This window comes from Oryctolagus cuniculus, chromosome 11 (genome assembly GCF_051225735.1).
Source record: "Oryctolagus cuniculus isolate XC-2025 breed Fujian yellow rabbit chromosome 11, ASM5122573v1, whole genome shotgun sequence".
Taxonomy (NCBI): domain Eukaryota; kingdom Metazoa; phylum Chordata; class Mammalia; order Lagomorpha; family Leporidae; genus Oryctolagus; species Oryctolagus cuniculus.
Genome location: NC_142877.1, coordinates 106758807 through 106780168, shown reverse-complemented (window position 1 = coordinate 106780168; position 21362 = coordinate 106758807). Strand labels below are relative to the sequence as shown.

The window sequence follows — 21362 nt, the reverse complement described above, 5'->3', positions numbered from 1 at the left end:
TTTTGTGTCAGTTGTTGTCAGGTATCATTTGCCTTTTTTCCTTTGTAGCTTGATGCACAAAGAGACAGATTGGTTTTACTCAGCAATGAGGAAGCTATGTTTTTTTTTTTTTTAATTTATGTATTTGAGGAACAGTGATAGATTAGGTAGGTAGGTAGAGAGAGAGAGAGAGAGAGACAGACAGACAGACAGAGAGCTCCCACTTGCTGGTTCACTCCCCAGATGCCCTCAGTGGCCAAGGTTGCGTTGGAAGCGGAGAAATAGAACTAGAAACAGTGCTCATATCGGGTGCTGGTATCTCAACAGCTGACTTAACCCAGTGTGACCTATTGCTGGCCTTGGAAGCTGTGTTTTTAACCTATGCTCCAAACTATATTTAATGACAAAAAGCACTAAATAGATAGAAATCATTACAGAATTCATGAATACACACAAGTGTAACTTTGGGAGAAAAAAATGTTCATAAACAAAAAGGAAAGTACAGTGGTGGATTGAAATGAATTAATAAAAGACTGGTCAAAGCCTTTGTTTCAACTCTCATAAAGATGTTGGGGAAGACTGGTTTATTATCTTGTCCCTATATTGATTCGCTTTTCCTCAAATACGAACTTTTGGTTTTGTTGAATTCAATGAAAGTTTCACTCATAAAATATAACTATAAGATTGCTTTAAGATAACATTTGTTGCCTTTAAAGAACTGTTTTAATTTTCACTGATTTCAATAGTTTGTGGATTAAAGGAAGTATAACCAAAGACAAAGTTGTTCTTATTTTGAAACAAATTCCTTAAAATTTTTTCTTTTCTTCTAAAGATTTATTTTATTTATTTGAAAGGCAGAGTGACAGAGCGAGAGTGAGAAGCAGTAAGAAAAAGATAGTCCATCTCCTGGCTCACTCCCCAAGTGGCCACAATAGCCAGGGCTGGGTCAGGCCGAGTTATGAGCCTGGAACTCTATCCAGGTGTCCCATATGGGCCACAGGGCTGCAAGCACGTGGGCCGTTCTTTCCCTGCCTTCCCAGGTACATTAGCAGGGAGCTGGACTGGAAGTGGAAAAACTGGACTGGAATTAGTGTGCCAATATGGAATGATGGTGTTGCTGCAGGCAGTGGCTTAACCCGCTATGCCACAGTACTGGCTCTAACCTTCACATTTTCCTAAGATATTACCCCTGCCCTCATCAATACATGTTTATGGAAGGGCTTCTATGTAAAAGGATTCATGATACTCAACATTGCAACTCCCTTTACAACAGAGACAGTGCTTATTTACCAATTTTTACATCTTCCATGAGATATTCTAATCTGGGGGTACTTGATAAACAAATCAACAAATCCATTTGGTCAGCAAATTAAATTCCTTTATGTCCTTAGAAGGTGGTACAGAGTAGTGACTGGGACCTGGAGTGTTTTCAGGCTGACCCAGATTTAAACCCCAGCTCTGTCACTTACTGCTTCTGTGACCTTTGCAGGAATTTTAATCTCTGTTGCCCTACTGAGTTCTCATTTTTAAGGATTCTAAGGTCTATCTCATGGGCCATTGCCAGGGTCAAATAAGAAAATGCAAAAATCCCTTACGTGGTATCTGACACACAGTGAGATCTTAAGTACTAGAAGCAATTTTGTTATTGCTGTCCTTGGGTTATAAAATGCTGAGGCCTAGGTTAGAAATAGTGCATTTAATTTAAGCTCTTTTGACCACTTGTTCATTTTTTAGGGAGTAGAATGGTTTCCTATTACGACCGTGGAATCTTTCCCTGCCACGATCATTTCCCCCATGAGGTCCACATTTCCTCTGTCTAATGTTTGTCTGGAAAACACAGTTATTTTATTAGGTCCTCACCAGCTGTCTGATTCTAGCCAGTCGCTCAGTCATTCACTCAGGGAGCATTCACTGAAGGCTTTGCCTAGGCTGAGCAGAGTGTGGAGGTTTGATAGCAGGCAGCAAGGTGGCCAGTTCCGTCCCTCATGGAGCTCGCAGTGGCACAGGACTCACTGTCGGTGGAGAAGCACAGACTAAGCTGTGTGGTCTTGAAGGGGTGGGGCTGACTGGGGGAGCACGCCAGCGCTGAGACATCCAGCAAGAATTCCCAGCTTCTGCAGTCTCTTTCTGGAGGCATCAGTCTTGTGATTCAGTTCTCAAAATATTTTTGCAACAGTTCTTTGGGCCTAGCCACCACGGAGACTATTGAAAGAATTTTCTAGGCTCTGAAATTATATAGCTATTTTGGGCAATAACAACTCTTTTGAAATATGTGCCTAACATTTTCAAGTGGGGAAATCTTGTTATACTCTGTCTTATACCATTTTTATAATTTCTTGAGACCAGCTTGTTTTATTTTTTATTTTTTTTGACAGGCAGAGTGGACAGTGAGAGAGAGAGACAGAGAGAAAGGTCTTCCTTTTGCTGTTGGTTCACCCTCCAATGGCCGCCACGGCCGGCGCACCGCACCTATCCGAAGGCAGGAGCCAGGTGCTTCTCCTGGTCTCCCATGGGGTGCAGGGCCCAAGTTCTTGGGCCATCCTCCACTGCACTCCCGGGCCACAGCAGAGAGCTGGCCTGGAAGAGGGGCAACCGGGACAGAATCCGGCGCCCTGACTGGGACTAGAACCCAGTGTGCCGGCGCCTCAGGCTCAGCCTACTGAGCCGCGGCTCCAGCCAGAGACCAGCTTGTTTTAAAATTGAATGCAGTGGTTTGCAAATTTCATTCCCTAGGGAATACTTGGCAATGCTAGAGACTTTTTTGGTTGTCACAACTTGGGGTGAGACTTGCTGTTGGCATATGGCGGGTAGAGGCCACGGATGCTGCTAGCCATCCTCTAATGCACAGCACGAAGTGCACAGCACAGGGCTCTGGTGCCCCAAACACCAGTGGCATTGGTTTTGAGAAATTCTGACGTAGATGGTCTGTTTGTTCAAAAGGTCTCATTTCTTCCCTGCAGTGTTTCGCAGTAGGTACACCAGACAGCCTGAAAACCCAAGTGCACATTTGTTTCTGCACTGAACACAGGCGCTCCTGCTGAGAAAATGTGCAGAACAGTGTTTTGGAGATAGGCAGGTCTGGGTTGAACTCCCTTGCTCTCCTGCTGATTAGTCACATAAACCCGAGCCATTTATTTAGCCAAATCGAACCTTGGTTTTCCCATGTAATAGAGGAGTAATGAGCTCTACTTCCTAGGGTGGCTGTGAATATGCAGTGAAGTCACACTTGGCAAGCTTAGTTTCATCAGCGCTCCAGAGGTGGTGGCTACATAGACCTGAGAGCCAGTGTGAAGTTGGGTTTGTGATTTGCAGTCGCTGTGAATGTCCACACATATTACTCAGTGTCACAGAGGGTCTCTGTCCTCAAGGAGTGAGTAATATGGAATAGGAGGAGGGGAACGGAAGCTGACAATATGGGGCCACATTTACACGCTGACTGGTGTTACTGGCAATATGGACAGAGGATCCAAGAGGTGGAAGGGCCACTGTGGACTGGTGCTGGGTTAGACGTCTGTCAGACTCCCTGGGGGAAGCGCTCTGCTCTGTCTCAGACTGATGGGAAGCATGGCTGTGAAATGGGGAAGAATCAACGAGACCCGAAGAATCTGAGCCTGGTTGACAGAGTGGGCAAAGCCAAAGAGTAAGGTGGGTTTGGGATGGAAGATGGTGGGTTTTAGAAATTTTGAGTTTCAGCTCAAGAAAAATATTCAAGTGGAGTGTTCAGCCAACTGAGGGAAATCTAAGGTTGGTGATCGAGAGCGAGACCAGAAAGGCGTCTGCACACCTGGGAATGCTGAACCAGTGGCAGGAGACAAGAAGAGCTCGTGAGGGAGGGAAAGGTTGGAAGAGAAGCAGGCTGAAGTTTCCCCCAAATCAAGGAGTGAGTGGCCAACGGCACCCAGTGCTGCCCAGGGGTCTGGACAGTGAGGCCTGGAGAAGCCCTAAGTGAGTGAGTGGGGCAAGGGTATGTGGGAGAAGCCGGAGTACAGGGCTTTCAGAGGTGGGTGTGTGATCAGGAAAGGGAGAAGATGCACGCACTGAGACAGATTTGAGAAATTTGACAGTAAAAAGAAGAAGAAAAGCCAGGAGAGCATTGGGTGGGGGTCAAATTTGGCCCAGGTTATGTGTGTTTGTGTGGAGCTGGAGTTGACTCTAGGACAGGGGCAGGCCAGACATTCCTGCAGAGACTCTGAGGACGCAGGAGGGCCGGATATACAGCTCAGGGCCAGGAGTGAGTCCTTGGGAAGGGGGCTGGGCACCCCTTCCTCTGGCGATGGCATGATGGAGATTAGTGGAAACACTGATCATTTGAAATGTAAAAGAGGGAATTAGATGTAGCCGAGATGGTTGGTCATTTCTCTGTCTCTGTTCCCCTTTTGTTGTTGTAAGTTGTATGCCCCTCCTCTGAATTTTAGCCTAGCAGATGGCTGTATGGAAAGAAGGGGGCATTTCCCACATTTCCATAGATATGAATTTATGCCCAAGTTTTTTTTTTTTTTTTTTTTTTTTTGACAGGCAGAGTGGACAGTGAGAGAGAGAGACAGAGAGAAAGGTCTTCCTTTGCCGTTGGTTCACCCTCCAATGGCCGCCGTGGTCGGCGCGCTGCGGCCAGCACACCGCGCTGATCCGATGGCAGGAGCCAGGTACTTCTCCTGGTCTCCCATGGGGTGCAGGGCCCAAGTACTTGGGCCATCCTCCACTGCACTCCCTAGCCACAGCAGAGAGCTGGCCTGGAAGAGGGGCAACCGGGACAGAATCCAGCGCCCCGACCGGCACTAGAACCCGGGGTGCTGGCACCGCAAGGCGGAGGATTAGCCTAGTGAGCCGCAGCGCCGTATGCCCAAGTTTTGGCTGATATGTTATAAATGGGAGTGACTGGAAGTTTTTGTGAACTGAAGGGTATGCCCTCTTCTCCCCTCTTCTCCTTGTCTTAGCCCTGTTTGCTATCACAAAACCCCCATAGGCTTGGTGCCCTAACTGTCAGACATTGATTTCTCACAGTGCTGACGGCTGGGGAGGCCAAGATCAAGGCACCAGCAGATTTGGAGTCTGTTGAGGGTCTGTGACCTGGTTCACAGACTCCATCCTCTTGCTGTGGCCTCGCGTGGAGGAAGGGAGTGAGAGAACTCTCAGGGCTCTCTGGTGTAAGGGCACTGATTCCACTCATGAGGGCTTCATGTTCACCACCTTATCACCTCCCAAAGGCTCTACTTCCTAATGGCATTACATTGGGGGTTAGAATTTTGAAATACAAAGTTTGGGGGCCTCATTCAGACCATAATATCTTTCTTCCTTACTGCTGGCTAAATTGTGAATATGATGGCTGGAGAGGGAACAGTCATTTTAAGCCAAGAGATATCCTTGAGAGTGAAGTTCAAGCAGTGAGATCAAAGGGGCCCGGGGTCTCTGCACAGTGGAAAGTCTGCAGCCCTGCACCGCTCAGCTTCCTGACTTTCACATGGGAGAAATGAAGCCACTATTGATTTGAGGTTTCTGTTATTTGCAGCCAATCCTGATCCTAACCAATATTTGAGAGCAATCTTTCAGGGTATATTTGAGCTCAATGAAAGCAGAATGGAGGCCAACTTTGGAGTGGAGGATTGGGCCTAGGAGCAGCAGGGATAGGATCTACAATTATGCTGAGAGTGGGCAATTTTTTAAAAAAATTATTTATTTATTTGAAAGTCATAGTTACACAGAGAGAGGAGAGGGAGAGAGAGAAAGAGAGAGAGAGAGGGGTCTTCCATCCAATGGTTCACTCCCCAGTTGGCTGCAATGGCCAGAGCTGTGCTGAGCCAAAGCCAGGAGCCAGGAGCTTCTTCTTGGTCTCCCATGCCACACAGGTGCAGGGGCACAAGGACTTGGGCCATCCTGTACTGTTTTCCCAGGCCATAGCAGAGAGCTGTATCAGAAGTAGAGCAGCTGGATCTCAAACCAGAGCCCATATGTGATGCCAGTGCTTTAGGCCAGGGTATTAACCTGCTGTGCCACAGCGCCAGCCCCCTAGATTTTAAAGATTCATGTGAGGGATCCCTGGCAGAATCACTACCTAGGCCCGGGAATGCTGTGCTACACTTGGCTGCCTCCAAGGTCAAGGACGTAATTATCTCGGTGCAGATGGAACCTGTTTGCAGGGCACCTATTAGAAAGCTCTGGATCAAGCTCTGAAGGATCCTTTGCCATGGAAGGGCATTTTAAGTAGGTGCAGCAGAGTAGGAAGACTCAAAGTCTTGACGTTCACAGCAGGGAGCCAGGCTTAGTCCTTCCCCAGGCCAACACTGTGGTACAGCATAAAGTATTACATAGCTAATTATGATGATGATGTAGTCCACTGAGAGAGCCTGTTAGTTGCCAAACACATTCACATTGTTCTTGTTGATGAGTTTTCTGAAATGAGATATTAACACTGGGATAACTCATTACCAACTTATTTTTTGTGGGGGCACTTTAAAAACTAACAGAAATCAATATGTTCCTATGCACTGATAAATTTTTTTTAAAGATTATTTAGTTTAAAGGCAGAGTTACAGAGAGAGAGAGAGAGAGACAGAGACAGAGACAGAGGTAGAGACAGAGATCTTCCATCCATTGGTTTCTTCCTCAAATGGCTGCAATGGCCAGAACTGAGTCAATCTGAAGCCAGGAGCCAGGAGCTTCATTTGGGTTTCCCATGTGGGTGCAGGGGCCCAAGTTCTTGGGCCATGCTCTGCTGATTTCCCAGTCATGTTATCAGGGAGCTGGATCAGAAGTGGAGCAGCTGGGACTTGAACCAGCACCCGTATTGGATGTCGCCTTTTCAAGTGGCGGTTTTTCCCTCTACGCCACAGCACCAGCCCCTGAAAAGTTTTTTTTTTTTTTTTTTTTTTTTTTTTTTTTACAGGCAGAGTTAGAGAGAGAGAGAGAGAGAGAGAGAGAGAGATCATCCTTCTGTTGGTTCACCCCCTAAATGGCCGCCATGGCCAGTGTGCTGATCCAAAGCCAGGAGCCAGGTGCTTCCTCCTGGTCTCCCATGCGGGTGTAGGGCCCAAGGACTTGGGCCATCCTCCACTGCCCTCCTGGGCCACAGCAGAGGGCTGGACTGGAAGAGGAGCAACTGGGACAGAACCGGTGCCCCAACCAGGACTAGAACCCGGAGTGCCGGCACTGCAGGTGGAGGATTAGCCTAGTGAGCCGTGGAGCCGGCCCCTGAAAAGGTTTTTTTTTTTTTTTTAATTTTTTTGACAGGCAGAGTGGATAGTGAGAGAGAGAGAGAGAGAGAGAGAGAGAGAGAAAGGTCTTCCTATGCCGTTGGTTCACCCTCCAATGGCTGCCACGGCCGGCGCGTTGCGGCCGGCGCACCGCGCTGATCCGATGGCAGGAGCCAAGTACTTATCCTGGCCTCCCATGGGGTGCAGGGCCCAAGCACTTGGGCCATCCTCCACTGCATTCCCTAGCCACAGCAGAGAGCTGGCCTGGAAGAGGGGCAACCGGGACAGAATCTGGCGCCCCGACCGGGACTAGAACCTGGTGTGCCAGCGCCGCAAGGTGGAGGATTAGCCTAGTGAGCCGCGGTGCCGGCTTTGAAAAGGTTTTGATAGAGTGATTACAATTAACAAAGTTTAAGGATTCCTGAAAGAAATACACTCAACCAGTAGATGAATTTAAATTCATATTTATTTATTTATTTTTAAAGATTTACTAATTTGAGAAGTAGAGCTACACACACACACACACACACACACACAGGTCTTCCATCCACTGGTCCACTCTCCAAATGTTTGCAAAAGCTGGAGCTGGGCCAATCTGAAGCCAGGAGCCAGGAGCTAGGACTTTCATCCAGATCTCCCACAGGGTGCAGGGGCTCAAACATTTTGGGCCATCTTCCACTGCTCTCCCAGGCCATTAGCAGGGAGCTGGATTGGAAGTGGAACAACTGGGACTTGAACTGGTGCACATATGGGGATGCTGGTGCTGCAGGCAGAGGCCCAACCTACTACACCACAGCCCGGTCCCTTAAATTCATAGCTAAGCAATAGTGTGTCAGACATAAAGGTAGCAGCACTCTGGTCACATTTGAATCCCAGTAGCATTTTCAGCTGTTCTTTTGAATTCTGCATAAGGCTCCTCTTGGAATCATTACCATGCATAAAATATGGTCGTTATTCTTCGAAAATTTTTGTTATTAAGTTGTGAAAACAATTTCCAAATTGTGTTTTTAGTTTGCAATGTCTCCCAATAAATATTTCACCATAACTGTTATTTTATAAACATGTACAGTTCCCTGAGAAACAATGTAACGCATACCATCTTTTCCAAGTTCATTACGAAATGAGCCTTTCTTTGGGGGCGGGGGGGGGGCAGTGTCTGGCGGCTGTACCCTTTCCAGATCCGTGTTCCCTCAGCACCGATTCCCTTTCTACTTTGTATAGAGCCGGTCCACGAAAGAGATGCTTGTCAAAGTACAGAACGCGGCCGGAGAACTGTATCTTGAAATCGGCATGACTCAGGAGAGCTGCCAGTATTTCCAAAAAGCATGGTCAAACCTGCTGTGTTTTTCACTCAGTGACTTGAGAAACAGCCAGGACTTGATGAAGCAGAAAGGTACGGCAGAACCATGCAGAGGGAGCAATAACTTCTTGTGTTTCACAGAGTCCGACTCCTCCCGCAAGAAGGTGGAAATAGACGCCTGTGCATTGCTTGCTTGCTGTGTCTGGGCAGGAAGCTGGTGGGCGTGTGAGGATTGAACACAAAGTGCTCTGTGTTCTGACAGCTGCTCCTGAGAAGGTGGGGGCTGTGAGGGTGTGACTCCAGGGTCAGCCCAGCAGATTTGGGTCTGGCTTGTGCAAGCAGCCAAATCTACTGGCAGAGTCAGTGGGGCTGGCTGAGTTAAGGACCTCACTTAGGTATCTGGGGATTGTCTAGCTGAGGTGATGGGGGTGGCTGGGCCATGTGTTCTTCATCCTCCGGGAGCGTGGCCTGGACCTGTGCACTTGACAAGTCATAGGCTTCCAGGAGGGTGAGCAGAAGCCTGGGCCTGGGCTCAGAACTGGTCCATGCCTGCTTCTGCAGCATTTGACAGTCAGCAGGCTTCATTCGCCTCTGATGGGAGGAGGTGCAGAGTCGCAATGCATGGTGGCGGTAGGTGCAGGCTTGTGTAGGAGGTACGAAGGTGCAGCTGTTTTTGCAGTCTGCTAACACTTCTAGAGGATCAAAGGTTACCTTGGGCAAGCTGTTCACTCCGAGGTTCTCATTTGCCAATTCCTTTTCATAGTAATAATGATTATTTGTTGAGCTCTTATACTCATAATTCCTTATGTCCTTAACTATGCCTCATGTGGCGTGCATTGTAACTCCCCTTTTACACATGGGGAACCTGACGGTCAGAGAGATTAAATAAAGTACTTTCGACTCTGGCACTTAGTATTTGTGGTGCTATGGAGTCCATACTAGGCCTCACGCAGAATATCTTCTAGAGATTTACGAAGCTTTGATTCTCAATATGTGGAGCCTAACTTCAAATTGCCCTAGTGCAAGGGGAAACCAGGGTGGAACCAGGGACACTTTGTGTGTAAGCAGGGCCTGGTCCTCCAGGGCAGCTGGGCAGTCCACAGTGTAGAATTCCAAGGGGACAGGTGGACCCAGCTTGATCTACACGGGGAGGTCAAATCAATAGGCTGTGGTGGGGCTATCTTGGCTAAATGGGATACTAGGAGGCCTCAGTGTCATGAGTGGAAGCATTGATAGAATCACACCACAGTTCCAGTGTGGTAGAGACTTGGGGCCGGGGTAAGCAGATACAGAAGGTGAGGGAGGATTCCAGCTGGACCAGAGGTCACACACGTAAGAAATATTTCTTGAGCACCTGCTGTGCCCCAGGAGCTGCACTGAGTCTAGAACAGCGATCAAGACAGAAACACCAACTCTTCTTTCTAAGGAGGTGACACACAGAACACAAGTGAGCCAAACTATGAAATGATTTCAGGTGCACATGAGAGATGGGTGGAGTTAGAGTATACATGCATGTATGTGTGTGGATCTGTTTGTGGACTGCAGGAGGCATGCTGGGGACAGTCCTGGGAGCAGCATGTGTAGAACCCTGACGTGGAGCAGTGCTGGGTCTGCCCCAAGAATGGAAGGAAGCCTCTGTGAGCAAATAGCTGGAGGTGGCTGGGCCCAGACTATGCAGAGTTTGGGTCTTGAGCCGTGGACACACACTGGGATTTTTATTCCAAGTGGGAGGGGAAGCCATTGCAGGGAGTCAGGGTAGGAATGACATTATCTAAATTCTATCTTGAGATCACTTTTGCTGCTCTGTCTAGAATGGATTCATGGTGGGATGTAGGGAGACCAGTTATGTGGCTGTCCTGCTCTGATGTCCAAGTGCAAGCACAGGACCGCAGATGGGAGGCATGGAAGAGTGTGGTGCTCACTGGGCAGGGAATTAGGCACAAATGATGATGCTAAGAGTGCTGCTTGATGATGGAATGGAATTCTGTTATAACTAAGTCTGAATTGCATAGCACAGGGAGTTAAGCCTGCTTTTCTGGGCTGCTGGCAATGCTCTGGTAACACCTTCTCAGAACATTACTGCACAAACCAATGTAGAACACACGAGAGGGCTTAGCAATAGAAACTTGTTTCCTACGGTTCTGGGACTGGAAGTGCAGGGTCAAGGGGTCAGCAGGGTTGGTTTCTCCTGAGATTTCTCCATGGCTTCTGGGTGGTGCCTTCCTTCTGTGTCCTCTGTGGCCTTCCCTGGCTGTTTGTATGTGCATACTCATGTCCATAGTCCCAGTTTCCTTTGCTTATAAGGACCACATCCTGTATCAGAGTGCCTGGTTTGAGTCTGGCCTACTCTGCTTTCGATCCTGTAATACACCCTGGGAGGCAGCAGGTGTGTGTCTCTGCCACCCACATGGGAGACCTGGATGGAGTTCCAGGCTCCTGGCTGTGGCCTGGCCCAGCACCAGCTGTAATGGACATGTGGGGAGTGAGCCAGCAGATACAATCTCTCTCTCTCTCTCTCTCTCGTGCTCTCTCTCTCTCTCTCTCTCATTTCCTTTCAAATAAATTAAAAAAAAAAAAAAAACAAGCAAATAAAGGAGTAGCATTGCCAAGCCTTTGTAGAGGTTGCATTCCCAAGGCTGGGTGGGTCCAGGTCCAGCTCATTTTGTAGTAACTGGGTTTGTGGGCTGTGTATTTGTGTGGTGCTTGTCGTAAGATTGTATAGTTTTGCTGTATCTTATTGTAGAACTGTGCTGGCGATCTTCTGTAGGACTCGGTTACCAAGGCGATGAATGGCTTCAGTATATCTATATGCCCACTCTATTTCTGACCTATTTGTTGGCAAAACAGACTCAGAATTTGTTTTGAAGGTATGAATTTGGCTCCTGGACCCTCTAACTGCTCTGCATTCACAAAAGCATGGTATGAAAAGCAATCTCCACTCAGTGTAGGTCAAGAGTTGATTTTATTAAGAGAAACACCTGGCTATTGGCAGTGATGAAATTATGTGAAATGCTATGCCTATTGATATCTTAACTCTTTTGTGGGGAAAAAAATCCTCTAAGCATCACATTCTTTGCCAAAATTTATTTCCTGCAGTCAAAGTGCTGAGTAACCTGGCCAAGACAGCGTCTGAGGAGTACTTAAAGGAAAATCATGTTTTGGAATATGCTACGGAAGTTTCCAAATTCCTGAGTAACAATCCCTGTGATCAAGCTACTATGAAATACACGGAAGGTGTTCTCATGTAAACCTGGTTTCTAAAATTGTTATGTTTTCCATACTAGAGCTTCCTCTTATGATCAGTGTGCTTAACCCACACCTGCTAATCCATTTCCCATCTAGGTGACCTTTAGCATTTCCATCCTTTAGCTTAGTGGTTCTTAATCAGGGGCAATTTGAGGCCTGCCCCTTCACCTAGGGGACTTGCGGCAGTGTCTGGAGACATTGTTGATAGTCATAACTAGGGGGATCGCTGTTGACAGCTGGTCGTTAGATGCCAGGATTTTGCTAAGCATTATACAATGTCCAGGGAATCCCCTACAACGAAGAACCATGTGGCCCAGAGGCCAGTGTACTGAGGTTGGAAATAGTGCCACAGTTTCTTTACAAACATGTATATACTATGTTCTGGCATTTCTGCTATTATCAACTATTCTTTTTATTTCTCCAGTACAAGTTACCGCACAAAATAAAGGCTATTTAAGAGAATTATTTTTGGTAGCACAGTGAATGTAGCCAGCATGTGTCATGCCAGCAAATAACACACGTGTTTTATTTCCAGTTTGGTTGCCGGAAATACTTCTTTTGCAAGAGTGAAACTTCAAGAGTGCTTAAATATCAGGAGAAGTTTGTTTGGTGAGAAAAGCATGCGAGTTGCAGAAATTATGGAATTTTTAGCAGATTTACTGTTTTTTTCACAAAGTGATAGTGAAAAGTAAGTTTTTATGAGATGTGTCAAGAAATGTGTTATCCCCCTCACCCAAAAAAAGAGACCGCAGCGGCAGGAGGCCTGAGATTACCCACTAGGGGCGTCTCACTTCTTTGGCTCCAGCCTTGCTCAGAAGCTTGGGAGTTTGACTTGCCTGAGAGTCAAGTCCCGCTCTGTTTGTCAGGGAACTGAGCGTAATGTATTCAAAGGAAGTCTTAGGCCCACGAGAAGCACAGAGGTTTGGCAGTAGGGAAAGGGCAAAGAAGTGTGATGCTATCATTGTTTTCTTTCTTTAATTTTTAATTAGTTTTAACAGATTCAATGTGTTTTGTAGGTGCACTTCTAAGAACACAGTAATAGCCCCTTCCTTTCTCACTCCACTCTCTCCCGTCCACCCTCCTTCCTTCTCCCTTTCTTTTTTTGTTATTTTTGTGACAGTAGAAAGGCTTACTACTTCACTGAGTAAGTCTAATAAGTTAAAAGCAAAAAGACCCTGTTTACTGGGAATATGGACAATGGTTATAAACAAAAAATGACCATTTCACCCATGTACAGTAAATTTTAGAGTAATGACATCATTAAAACTACAGTAGTGTAACGTTCCTAACCATTGGTTTCACAAAGGTATATAACAAAGTTTTACACAACTATATTTGCAGCAATACGGACAGACACAGATGTGTCTTTCTTTGCTCCTTTTTGTTTGTTTTTTAAACTTTAGCTTCCTTTATTTCATTCAACATGATTCCTCCTGTACTGTCCATTTTGTTGCAAATGGTAGAATTCCATTCTTTCTTATAGCTGAATAATATTCCATTGTGTATATATGCCACATTTTCTTTATCCATTCATCCTGTGATGGACACCGTGGTTGAGTCCAGTTTTGGCTATTGTGAACAGTGCTGCTATAAACATGGTGGTGCAGGTGTCTCTTTGATATACTGTGTTCAAGTCTTTTGGGTTTATACCCAATAGTGGGACTGCTGGATCAAATGGCAAGTCTATTGTTAACTTTTTAAGAAATCTCCACACTGTTTTCCACAGTGCTGCACTAATTTACATTCCCACCAGCAGTGTATAAGTGTTCCCCTTTGTCCACATCCTCACCAGCATTTGTTACTCTCTGTGTTTTGGATTTTAGCCCTTCTGAGAGTGGTGAGGAGATGTTTCATTGTGGTTTTGATATGCATTTCTCTGATGGCTAGTGATGATGAGCGTTCTTTTCATATATTTGTTGGTCATTTCTCTTTCTTCTTTTGAGGTCTATTAAAGTCCTTTGCCCATTTCTCAACTGGATTGGTTTTTTTGTTATTATTGTTGAAGGGGCTGGCTAAAGGGGTTTTTAAGCACAATTTTGGGGAAGAAAAAACTTACCAGCTTGACATTCAATTTCAAGGCAGGGACAAAACCTATCAAAATACGTGACTTGTAATCTTGTTACCCTGTTGGCTTACTCATGATAAAACGAAACAGCCATCAGAAGGGTGGGATGCCTACTTTGTTTTACAGTGAACTGGGAGCTCAGAAGGATGGAGTCACCACTCTCTTGTTATTCTCATGATAAGAATGGAAGTTCCTAAGGAATGGGGCAGGCACTTTTAATCTTGCTAAAGGTAGCCTTTGGGGAAAGCAAGCATTTTGCACCCTAAATTCCACTGGGACCAATGTGATTGCCTATTAACCTGTCTGCTCCTCACACTCCCTCCCCTAGAAGAATGGACACTAACTTCTGTTAGGGGAACTAGGTAATGGCCACTCTGGTTACTTCATGCTGAAAAGGGGCGTCATTGAGAATGGCAGTTAAGACAGGGTTCTAGCAGAAGATGGCCTTTTGAGGGAGACGCAGTGCCAGCTTGTAGAAACTGCTTCCATCCAAGATTTCATGTGCATGGCCTTCTAGAATCTCACTGTTTCAAGTCTGGAGAGAGATTAAAAACACAGGGTCTAAAACAAAGGACAGAGTCATTATTAGAGGACCTTAGAAAGGTGCTGACTAAACCAAGAGAAGTTTTCCCATTGAGAACCAAATAGAAACTGACAGGATGGGCTTGATAATAACCAGGTGGGCTAATTTAAGGCAGGTATGATGCCCAGACCTATCTATCTCTTTACATGGGGTACTTGAAGAGACATCATAAGGGAGCTGTGAACCTTCTTAGGGAATATACTGTTGACTTCCATTACCTAGCTGGCCTGGAAGGGGAGCTGGCCTGAATAGAAGGTAGGTGGCATGTCTAAAAGGAAATTTACAGTTCTGCCTGCAGTGTTACTGACCCTATTAATATTGATTCTTCTGATCCATGAGCAATGAATATTTTTCCATTTTTTGTGTTTTTGATTATTTCTTTCATCAATGTTAGAAATTTTTTATTGTAGAAAATATTCCTAAATATTTTTTTAGATTTAGTTATTTGGGGGCCAGTGCCATGGCTCACTTGGTTAATCCTCCACCTGCGGCACCGGCATCCCGGTTCTGGTCCCGGTTGCTCCTCTTCCAGTCCAGCTCTCTGCTGTGACCCAGGAAGGCAGTGGAGGATGGCCCAGGTGCTTGGGCTCCTGCAGTCGCATGGGGGACTGGGAGGAAGCACCTGGCTCCTGGCTTTGGACTGGCTCAGCTCCAGCCATGGCAGCCATTTGGGGGGTGAACCAATGGAAGGAAGAACTTTCTCTTTGTCTCTCTCTCTTACTGTGTATAACTCTACCTTTCAAATAAAAAAAATTATTTATTTGAAAGGCAGAGTTTTTTTTTTTAACTTTTATTTAATGAATATAAGTTTCCAAAGTACGAATAATGGATTACTATGGCTTCCCCCCCATACCGTCCCTCCCACCCACAACCCTCCCCTTTCCCACTCCCTCTCCCCTTCCATTCACATCAAGATTCATTTTCGATTATCTTAATATACAGAAGATCAGCTTAGTATACATTAAGTAAGGATTTCAACAGTTTGCTCCCACACAGAAACATAAAGTGAAAAATAATGGATGATTTTTTTTTAATGATGATGAAATCAGATCAGACCTATTGTTATGTTTAATCCCAGTGAGAGTCAAGTTGGGAGTTGATAATTTCTTTTTTTTTTTTTTTACAGAGGATCAGTTTAGTATGCATTAAGTAAAGATTTCAACAGATTGCACACCCATAGAAACACAAAGTGAAATATATTGTTTGAGTACTCGTTATAGCATTAAATCTCAATGCACAGCACATTAAGGACAGAGATCCTACATGAGGAGTAAGTGCACAGTGACTCCTGTTGTTGACTTTACCAATTGACACTCCTGTCTATGGCATCAGCAATCCCCCTATGCTCCAGTCATGAGTTTCCAAGGCTATGGAAGCCCCCCGAGTTCTCCGACTCTTATCTTGTTTAGACAAGGTCATAGTCAAAGTGGAGGTTCTCTCCTCCCTTCAGAGAAAGGTACCCCCTTCTTTGAAGACCTGTTCTTTCCACTGAGATCTCACTCACAGAGATCTTTTGCCAGAGTGTCTTGGCTTTCCATGCCTGAAATACTCTCATGGGCTTTTCAGCCAGATCCGAATGCCTTTAGGGCTGATTCTGAGGCCAGAGTGCCATTCAGGACATCTGCCATTCTAGGAGTCTGCTGAGTATCTTACTTCCCATGTTGGACCACTCTCCCCTTTATTTATTCTATCGGTTAGTGTTAGCAGGTACTAGACTTGCTTATGTGCTCCCTTTGACTCTTAGTCCTGAAAGGCAGAGTTATAGAGAGATTGTGGGGAAGGAGAAGAAGAGGGAGAGGGAAAGAGAGAGAGAGAGAGAGAAAGAGAAAGAGAATGTCTTCTATCCACTTGTTCAATCCCAAAATGGCTGCAATGACTGGGGCTGGGCCAGGCCAGAGCCAGGAGCCAGGAGCTTCATATGGGTCTCTTATGTGTCTGCAGGAGCCCAAACACTTGGGCCATGTTCTGCGGCTTTCCCAGGCACATCAGCAGGGAGCTGGATCAGAAATGGAGCAGTCAGGACTCAAACCAGCATCCATGTGGGATGCCAGCGCTATAGGCCAGGGCTTTAACCTGCTGTTTCACAGCACCAGCCCCTATTCCTAAACATTTGATTATTTTTTGTGGCTATTGTGAATGGAATTTCTTTCTCCATTTCTTTCTGTGAGTTCATCATTAGCATGCAAAAAAACTACTGTTTTTGGTATGTTTTTTTTGTAACCTGCAACTTGACTGAATTGCCTTATCAGTTCTAACAGCTTTTTGGTGGAGTATTTAGATTTTTCCTTGTACAACATCATTTTTTTTTTTTTTTGACAGGCAGACAGGCAGAGTGGACAGTGAGAGAGACAGACAGAGAGAAAGGTCTTCCTTTGCTGTTGGTTCACCCTCTAATGGCTGCTGCGGCCGGCGCGCCGCGCTGATCCGATGGCAGGAGCCAGGTGCTTCTCCTGGTCTCCCATGCAGGTGCAGGGCCCAAGGACTTGGGCCATCCTCCACTGCACTCCCTGGCCACAGCAGAGAGCTGGCCTGGAAGAGGGGCAACCGGGACAGAATCCAGCGCCCCGACCGGGACTAGAACCTGGTGTGCTGGCGCTGCAAGGCGGAGGATTAGCCTAATGAGCCGCGGCGCCGGCCACAACATCATGTTATCTCCAAATACGGATAATTTGACTTCCTCTTTTCCAATTTTGATGCCCTTTATTTATTTCTCCTCTCTAATCCCTCTTACTAAAACTTCCAGTACTGTATTAAATAAGACTGACAAAAGTGGACTTCCTTGTCTTGTTCCAGATCTGAGGGAAAATGCTTTCAGTTTTTCTTCATTCAATACGATATTGGCTGTTGGTTTGTGATATGTAGCCTTTATAATTTTGAGCAGTGTTCCTTCTAGACATAATTTGTGAAGGGTTTTTATCATGAAGGGGTGTTGAATCTTATAAAATGCTGTCTCTGTGTCTATGGCAATGACTTTATGGATTTTGTTCTTCATTCTATTGATGTGATTTATGATGTTTATTGATTTGTGAATGTTGAATCACCCTTGGATTTCTAGGATAAATCCCACTTAATGTAATGTGGTTTTAGATTTGATTTGCTAGTATTTTGTTGAGAATCTAGCATTTATGTTATGAAGGATATAAGTCTGTAAGTTTTTTTTATATATATCATGTTTTTGTTTGGTTTTAATATCAAAGTAATGCTGGCCTCATAAAAAATTTTGCGAAGTTCCAGCCTGTTCAATATTTTGGAATAATCTGAAGAGTATTGGGGTTACTTCTTTGAATGTTTTGTAGAATTCAGTAGTAAAGCCATCAGTCCCAGACTTTTTGTTGATGGAAGACTTTTGATTACTGCTTCAATCTCATGTCTTGTTATGGATCTTTTTAGGTTGTCTATATCTTTTTGATTTAATCTTGATAGGTTATATGAATCCAGGAATTTATGCATTTCTTTGAGGCTTTCCAATTTATTAACATATAGTTCTTCATAGTAGTTTCCTGTGATCTTTTGTATTTTAGCGGTATCAGTTGTAATGTCTCCTTTTTCATCCCTAATTTTATTTATTTGAGTTTTTTCACCTTTTTCTTTTTTGTCTGGCTAGTGATTTATCTATTTTGCTTATCTTCTCAAAAATACCATTTTTTTTCCGTTGCTCTTTTGTACTTTTTTTAGTTTCATTTATTTCTGCTATGATCCTTATTATTGCTTATTTCCTGCTGATTTGGGGTTTGGTTTTTCTTGTTTTTGTAAGTCTTCAAGATGCATCATTAGGTTTTTTAAGGTAAAAAAATTTGCATTTTATGGTAAATAAATTTCATGCATGTCATACTTGCAGATTTAGTTACATAGTGATATTTCCCACCCTCCCTCCTGCCCACATTCTTACCCTTCCTCCTCCTTCCCCTCTTACTCTCTCTTAATTTTTACAATGATCTACTTTCAGTTTACTTTGTACTTATAAGATTAACCCTATAATAAGTAAAGAGTTGAACAAGTAGTAAAAGAAACAACACTGTTTCTCAACAGTTGAGACAAGCGCTATAAATAATTATCAAATCTCAAAATGTCAATTTTGCTCCTATATTAGCTATCACAGACCATGGAAAACATATGGTATTTGTCTTTTTGGGACTGGCTTATTTATCACTAAGTATAATGATTTCTAGTTCTATCCATTGTGTTGTGAGAGACAGGATTTCATTATTTTTTATGGCTGAGTAGTATTCCATTATATCTATCTATCTATGTATCTATCTATATCTCACAATTTCTTTATCCAACCATCAATTAATGGACATCTGGTTTGATTCCATATCTTAGTTATTGTGAATTGAGGTGCAATAAACCTGGGGTTCAGATAACTCTTTCATATGCTGATTTTTTAAAAAAATTTTTTTGACAGGCAGAGTAGACAGTGAGAGAGAGAGACAGAGAGAAAGGTCTTCCTTTGCCATTGGTTCATGTGGGGAGCAACTCGGACTAGACTAAGTTACTGGAATTAAGACTTATTCTATGCATCTGCTCTCCCACAATATGGTGCTGGGAGAGAAGAAAACAGCTTCTACACAGCTGCCTCCAGTTCAGCCAATAAACTGTAGGACTTGCTCCTGATTGGAGGAGAGCAGCGTACTCGGCGTGTGGGCAGCCGAGTTGGGATTGGCAGAGGAGGACTATAAAGGAGGAGAGAGACGGCATGCACCAGGAACATCTAAGGGGAACATCTGAGGGAACACCTGTGCAGCCCCCGAGAGAGCCAGCCGGCGGTGTGCTGCTCCCCTGCGGAAGTGGGGAAAGTGGCCAGGGGGAACCGCCCTTCCATGGAGGTGGAAGGGACAGCAGCCAACCCGGGAAGAACCAGCAGCAAACCCGGGGAGGGCCGAGCAGACGAAAGAACAGCGCAGGGTCCTGTGTCGTTCCTCCACGAAGAGGGGGAGCGACATAATGGTGCCGTGACTCGGATATGAAGCCTAGGCAGGGCTTAGTGTCGTTCCTCCACGAAGAGGGGGAGCGACATAATGGTGCCGTGACTCGGATATGAAGCCTAGGCAGGGTTTAGTGTTGCTCCTCCACGAAGACGGGGAGCGACATAATGGTGCCGTGACTCGGATATGAAGCCTAGGCAGGGCTTAGTGTCGTTCCTCCACGAAGAGGGGGAGCGACAGTTCACCCTCCAGTGGCCGCCGCTGCCAGCGCGCTGCGGCTGATGCACCGCGCTGATCCGATGGCAGGAGCCAGGTACTTCTCCTGGTCTCCCATGCAGGTGCAGGGCCCAAGGACTTGGGCCATCCTCCACTGCACTCCCTGGCCACAGCAGAGAGCTGGCCTGGAAGAGGGGCAACCGGGACAGAATCCAGCGCCCCGACCGGGACTAGAACCCAGTGTGCCAGCGCTGCAAGGTGGAGGATTAGCCTAGTGAGCTGCGGCGCCGGCCCTCGTATGCTTATTTTATCTCTTTTAGGTAAATTCCCACTAGTGGGATTGCTGGGTCATATGGTATACCTATTTTCAGCTTTCTGAGGTATTTCCATACTGTATTCTACAATGGCTGTATTAGTTTACAATCCCACCAACAGTGGATTAGGGTACCTTTTTCCTCACATCCTTGTCTGCATTTATTGTTTGTTGATTTCTATATGAAAGCCGTTCTACCTGGGGAGAGGTGAATCCTCACTGTGGTTTTGATTTGCATTTCCCCAACAGCTAGTGATCCTGAGCATTTTTTCATATGTCTGCTGGCCATTTGAATTCCCTCTTTTGAAAAATGCCTGTTTGGGGCTGGCACTGTGACATAGTGGGTTAAGCTACTGTCTGCAGTGCCCATTTCCAGTATAGCTGCTGAGTCAAGTCCCTCTGCTCCACCTCTGCTCCACCTCTGCTCCACCTCTGCTTCCTGCTCCCTACTAATGCTAATGTGCCTGGGAAAGCAGTGAAAGATAGCCCAAGTGCTTGGGCCTCTGCATCCATGTGGGAGAGCTGAAAGAAGCTCCTGGCTCCTGGCTTCAAATTGGCCTTACTCCAGCTGTTGTGGCCATTTGGGGAGTGAACCAGCAGGTGGAAGATTCTCTCTGCTCTCCTTCTAACTCTGCCTTTCAAATAAATAAATAAATCTTTAAAAAAGAAAAAGCCTATTAACATCTTTTGCCCATTTCTTTTCTTTTGTTTATCAGTTTATTATCTTGATTAATAACATAAATATTTAGACATAAATATAGGGACCTTCAATTTTCAGTCTTTTCCCATCTTGACAAGATCCCAACACTACAGGATTCTTTTTCTTAGTGTCTTTTGCTACTTTTTTTTTTTTAAATCTATCTTCATTCTTTCCAATTTATCAATTTTTGAGCAGGTAGAAAATGTGTCTAGTGGCAACTTTAGACTCATATTCTTGCAAGGGACAATGCATCATTCACACTGGCCCTGCAGAGAACAGTCTGGGGGAAGATTCTGATTGGCCTGACTTGGGGTATGTGGCTTTTTTGTAGCAGCACCAAGCACAGGGAGCTGTGGTCCTCTGATTCTGCCCATTTCTTAACTGACTGTTTTGCTGTTGTTGAGTTTCTTGAGATCTTTATCAGATTCTGGATATTAATGCTTTATATGTTGTATAGATTGCAAATATTTTCTCCTATTCTGTTGGTTGCATCTTCACTTTGCTAATTGTTTCGTTTTTGCAGTGCAAAAGCTTCTTTGCTTGATGGAATCCCATTCCTCTGTTTTGAATTTGATTGCCTGTGCTTCTGGGGTCTTTTCCAAGAAGTCTTTGCCTAGTCCAATGTCTTACAGAGTTTCCCATTGTTATCCTCTAATAATTTGATAGTACCAGGTCGTAGATTTAGATCCTTGATCCGTGTTGAGTTGATTTTTGTGTAAGGTGTAAGGTAAGAGTCTTGCTTTACACTTCTGCACGCAGAGTTACAGTTTTCCTAGCACCATTTGTGAATAGACTGTCCTTTTTCCAGGAATTGTTTTCAGCTTCTTTTTTAAAGATTAGTTGCTTGT

At 45.2% G+C, this 21362-nt stretch overlaps 1 protein-coding gene across 1 annotated transcript in view; it reads left to right on the top strand.

Moving 5' to 3' along the window:
• The window catches only part of LOC100355689 (putative tetratricopeptide repeat protein 41), a 90353-nt gene that overhangs the window by 55636 nt on the left and 13355 nt on the right, over positions 1–21362 (top strand). Inside the window, exons 11-13 of the mRNA XM_089308896.1 lie at positions 8388–8559; positions 11563–11710; positions 12248–12400. Of these exons, the coding sequence (XP_089165022.1) occupies positions 8388–8559; positions 11563–11710; positions 12248–12400 (473 nt within the window). The remainder of the gene's footprint in view (positions 1–8387; positions 8560–11562; positions 11711–12247; positions 12401–21362) is intronic.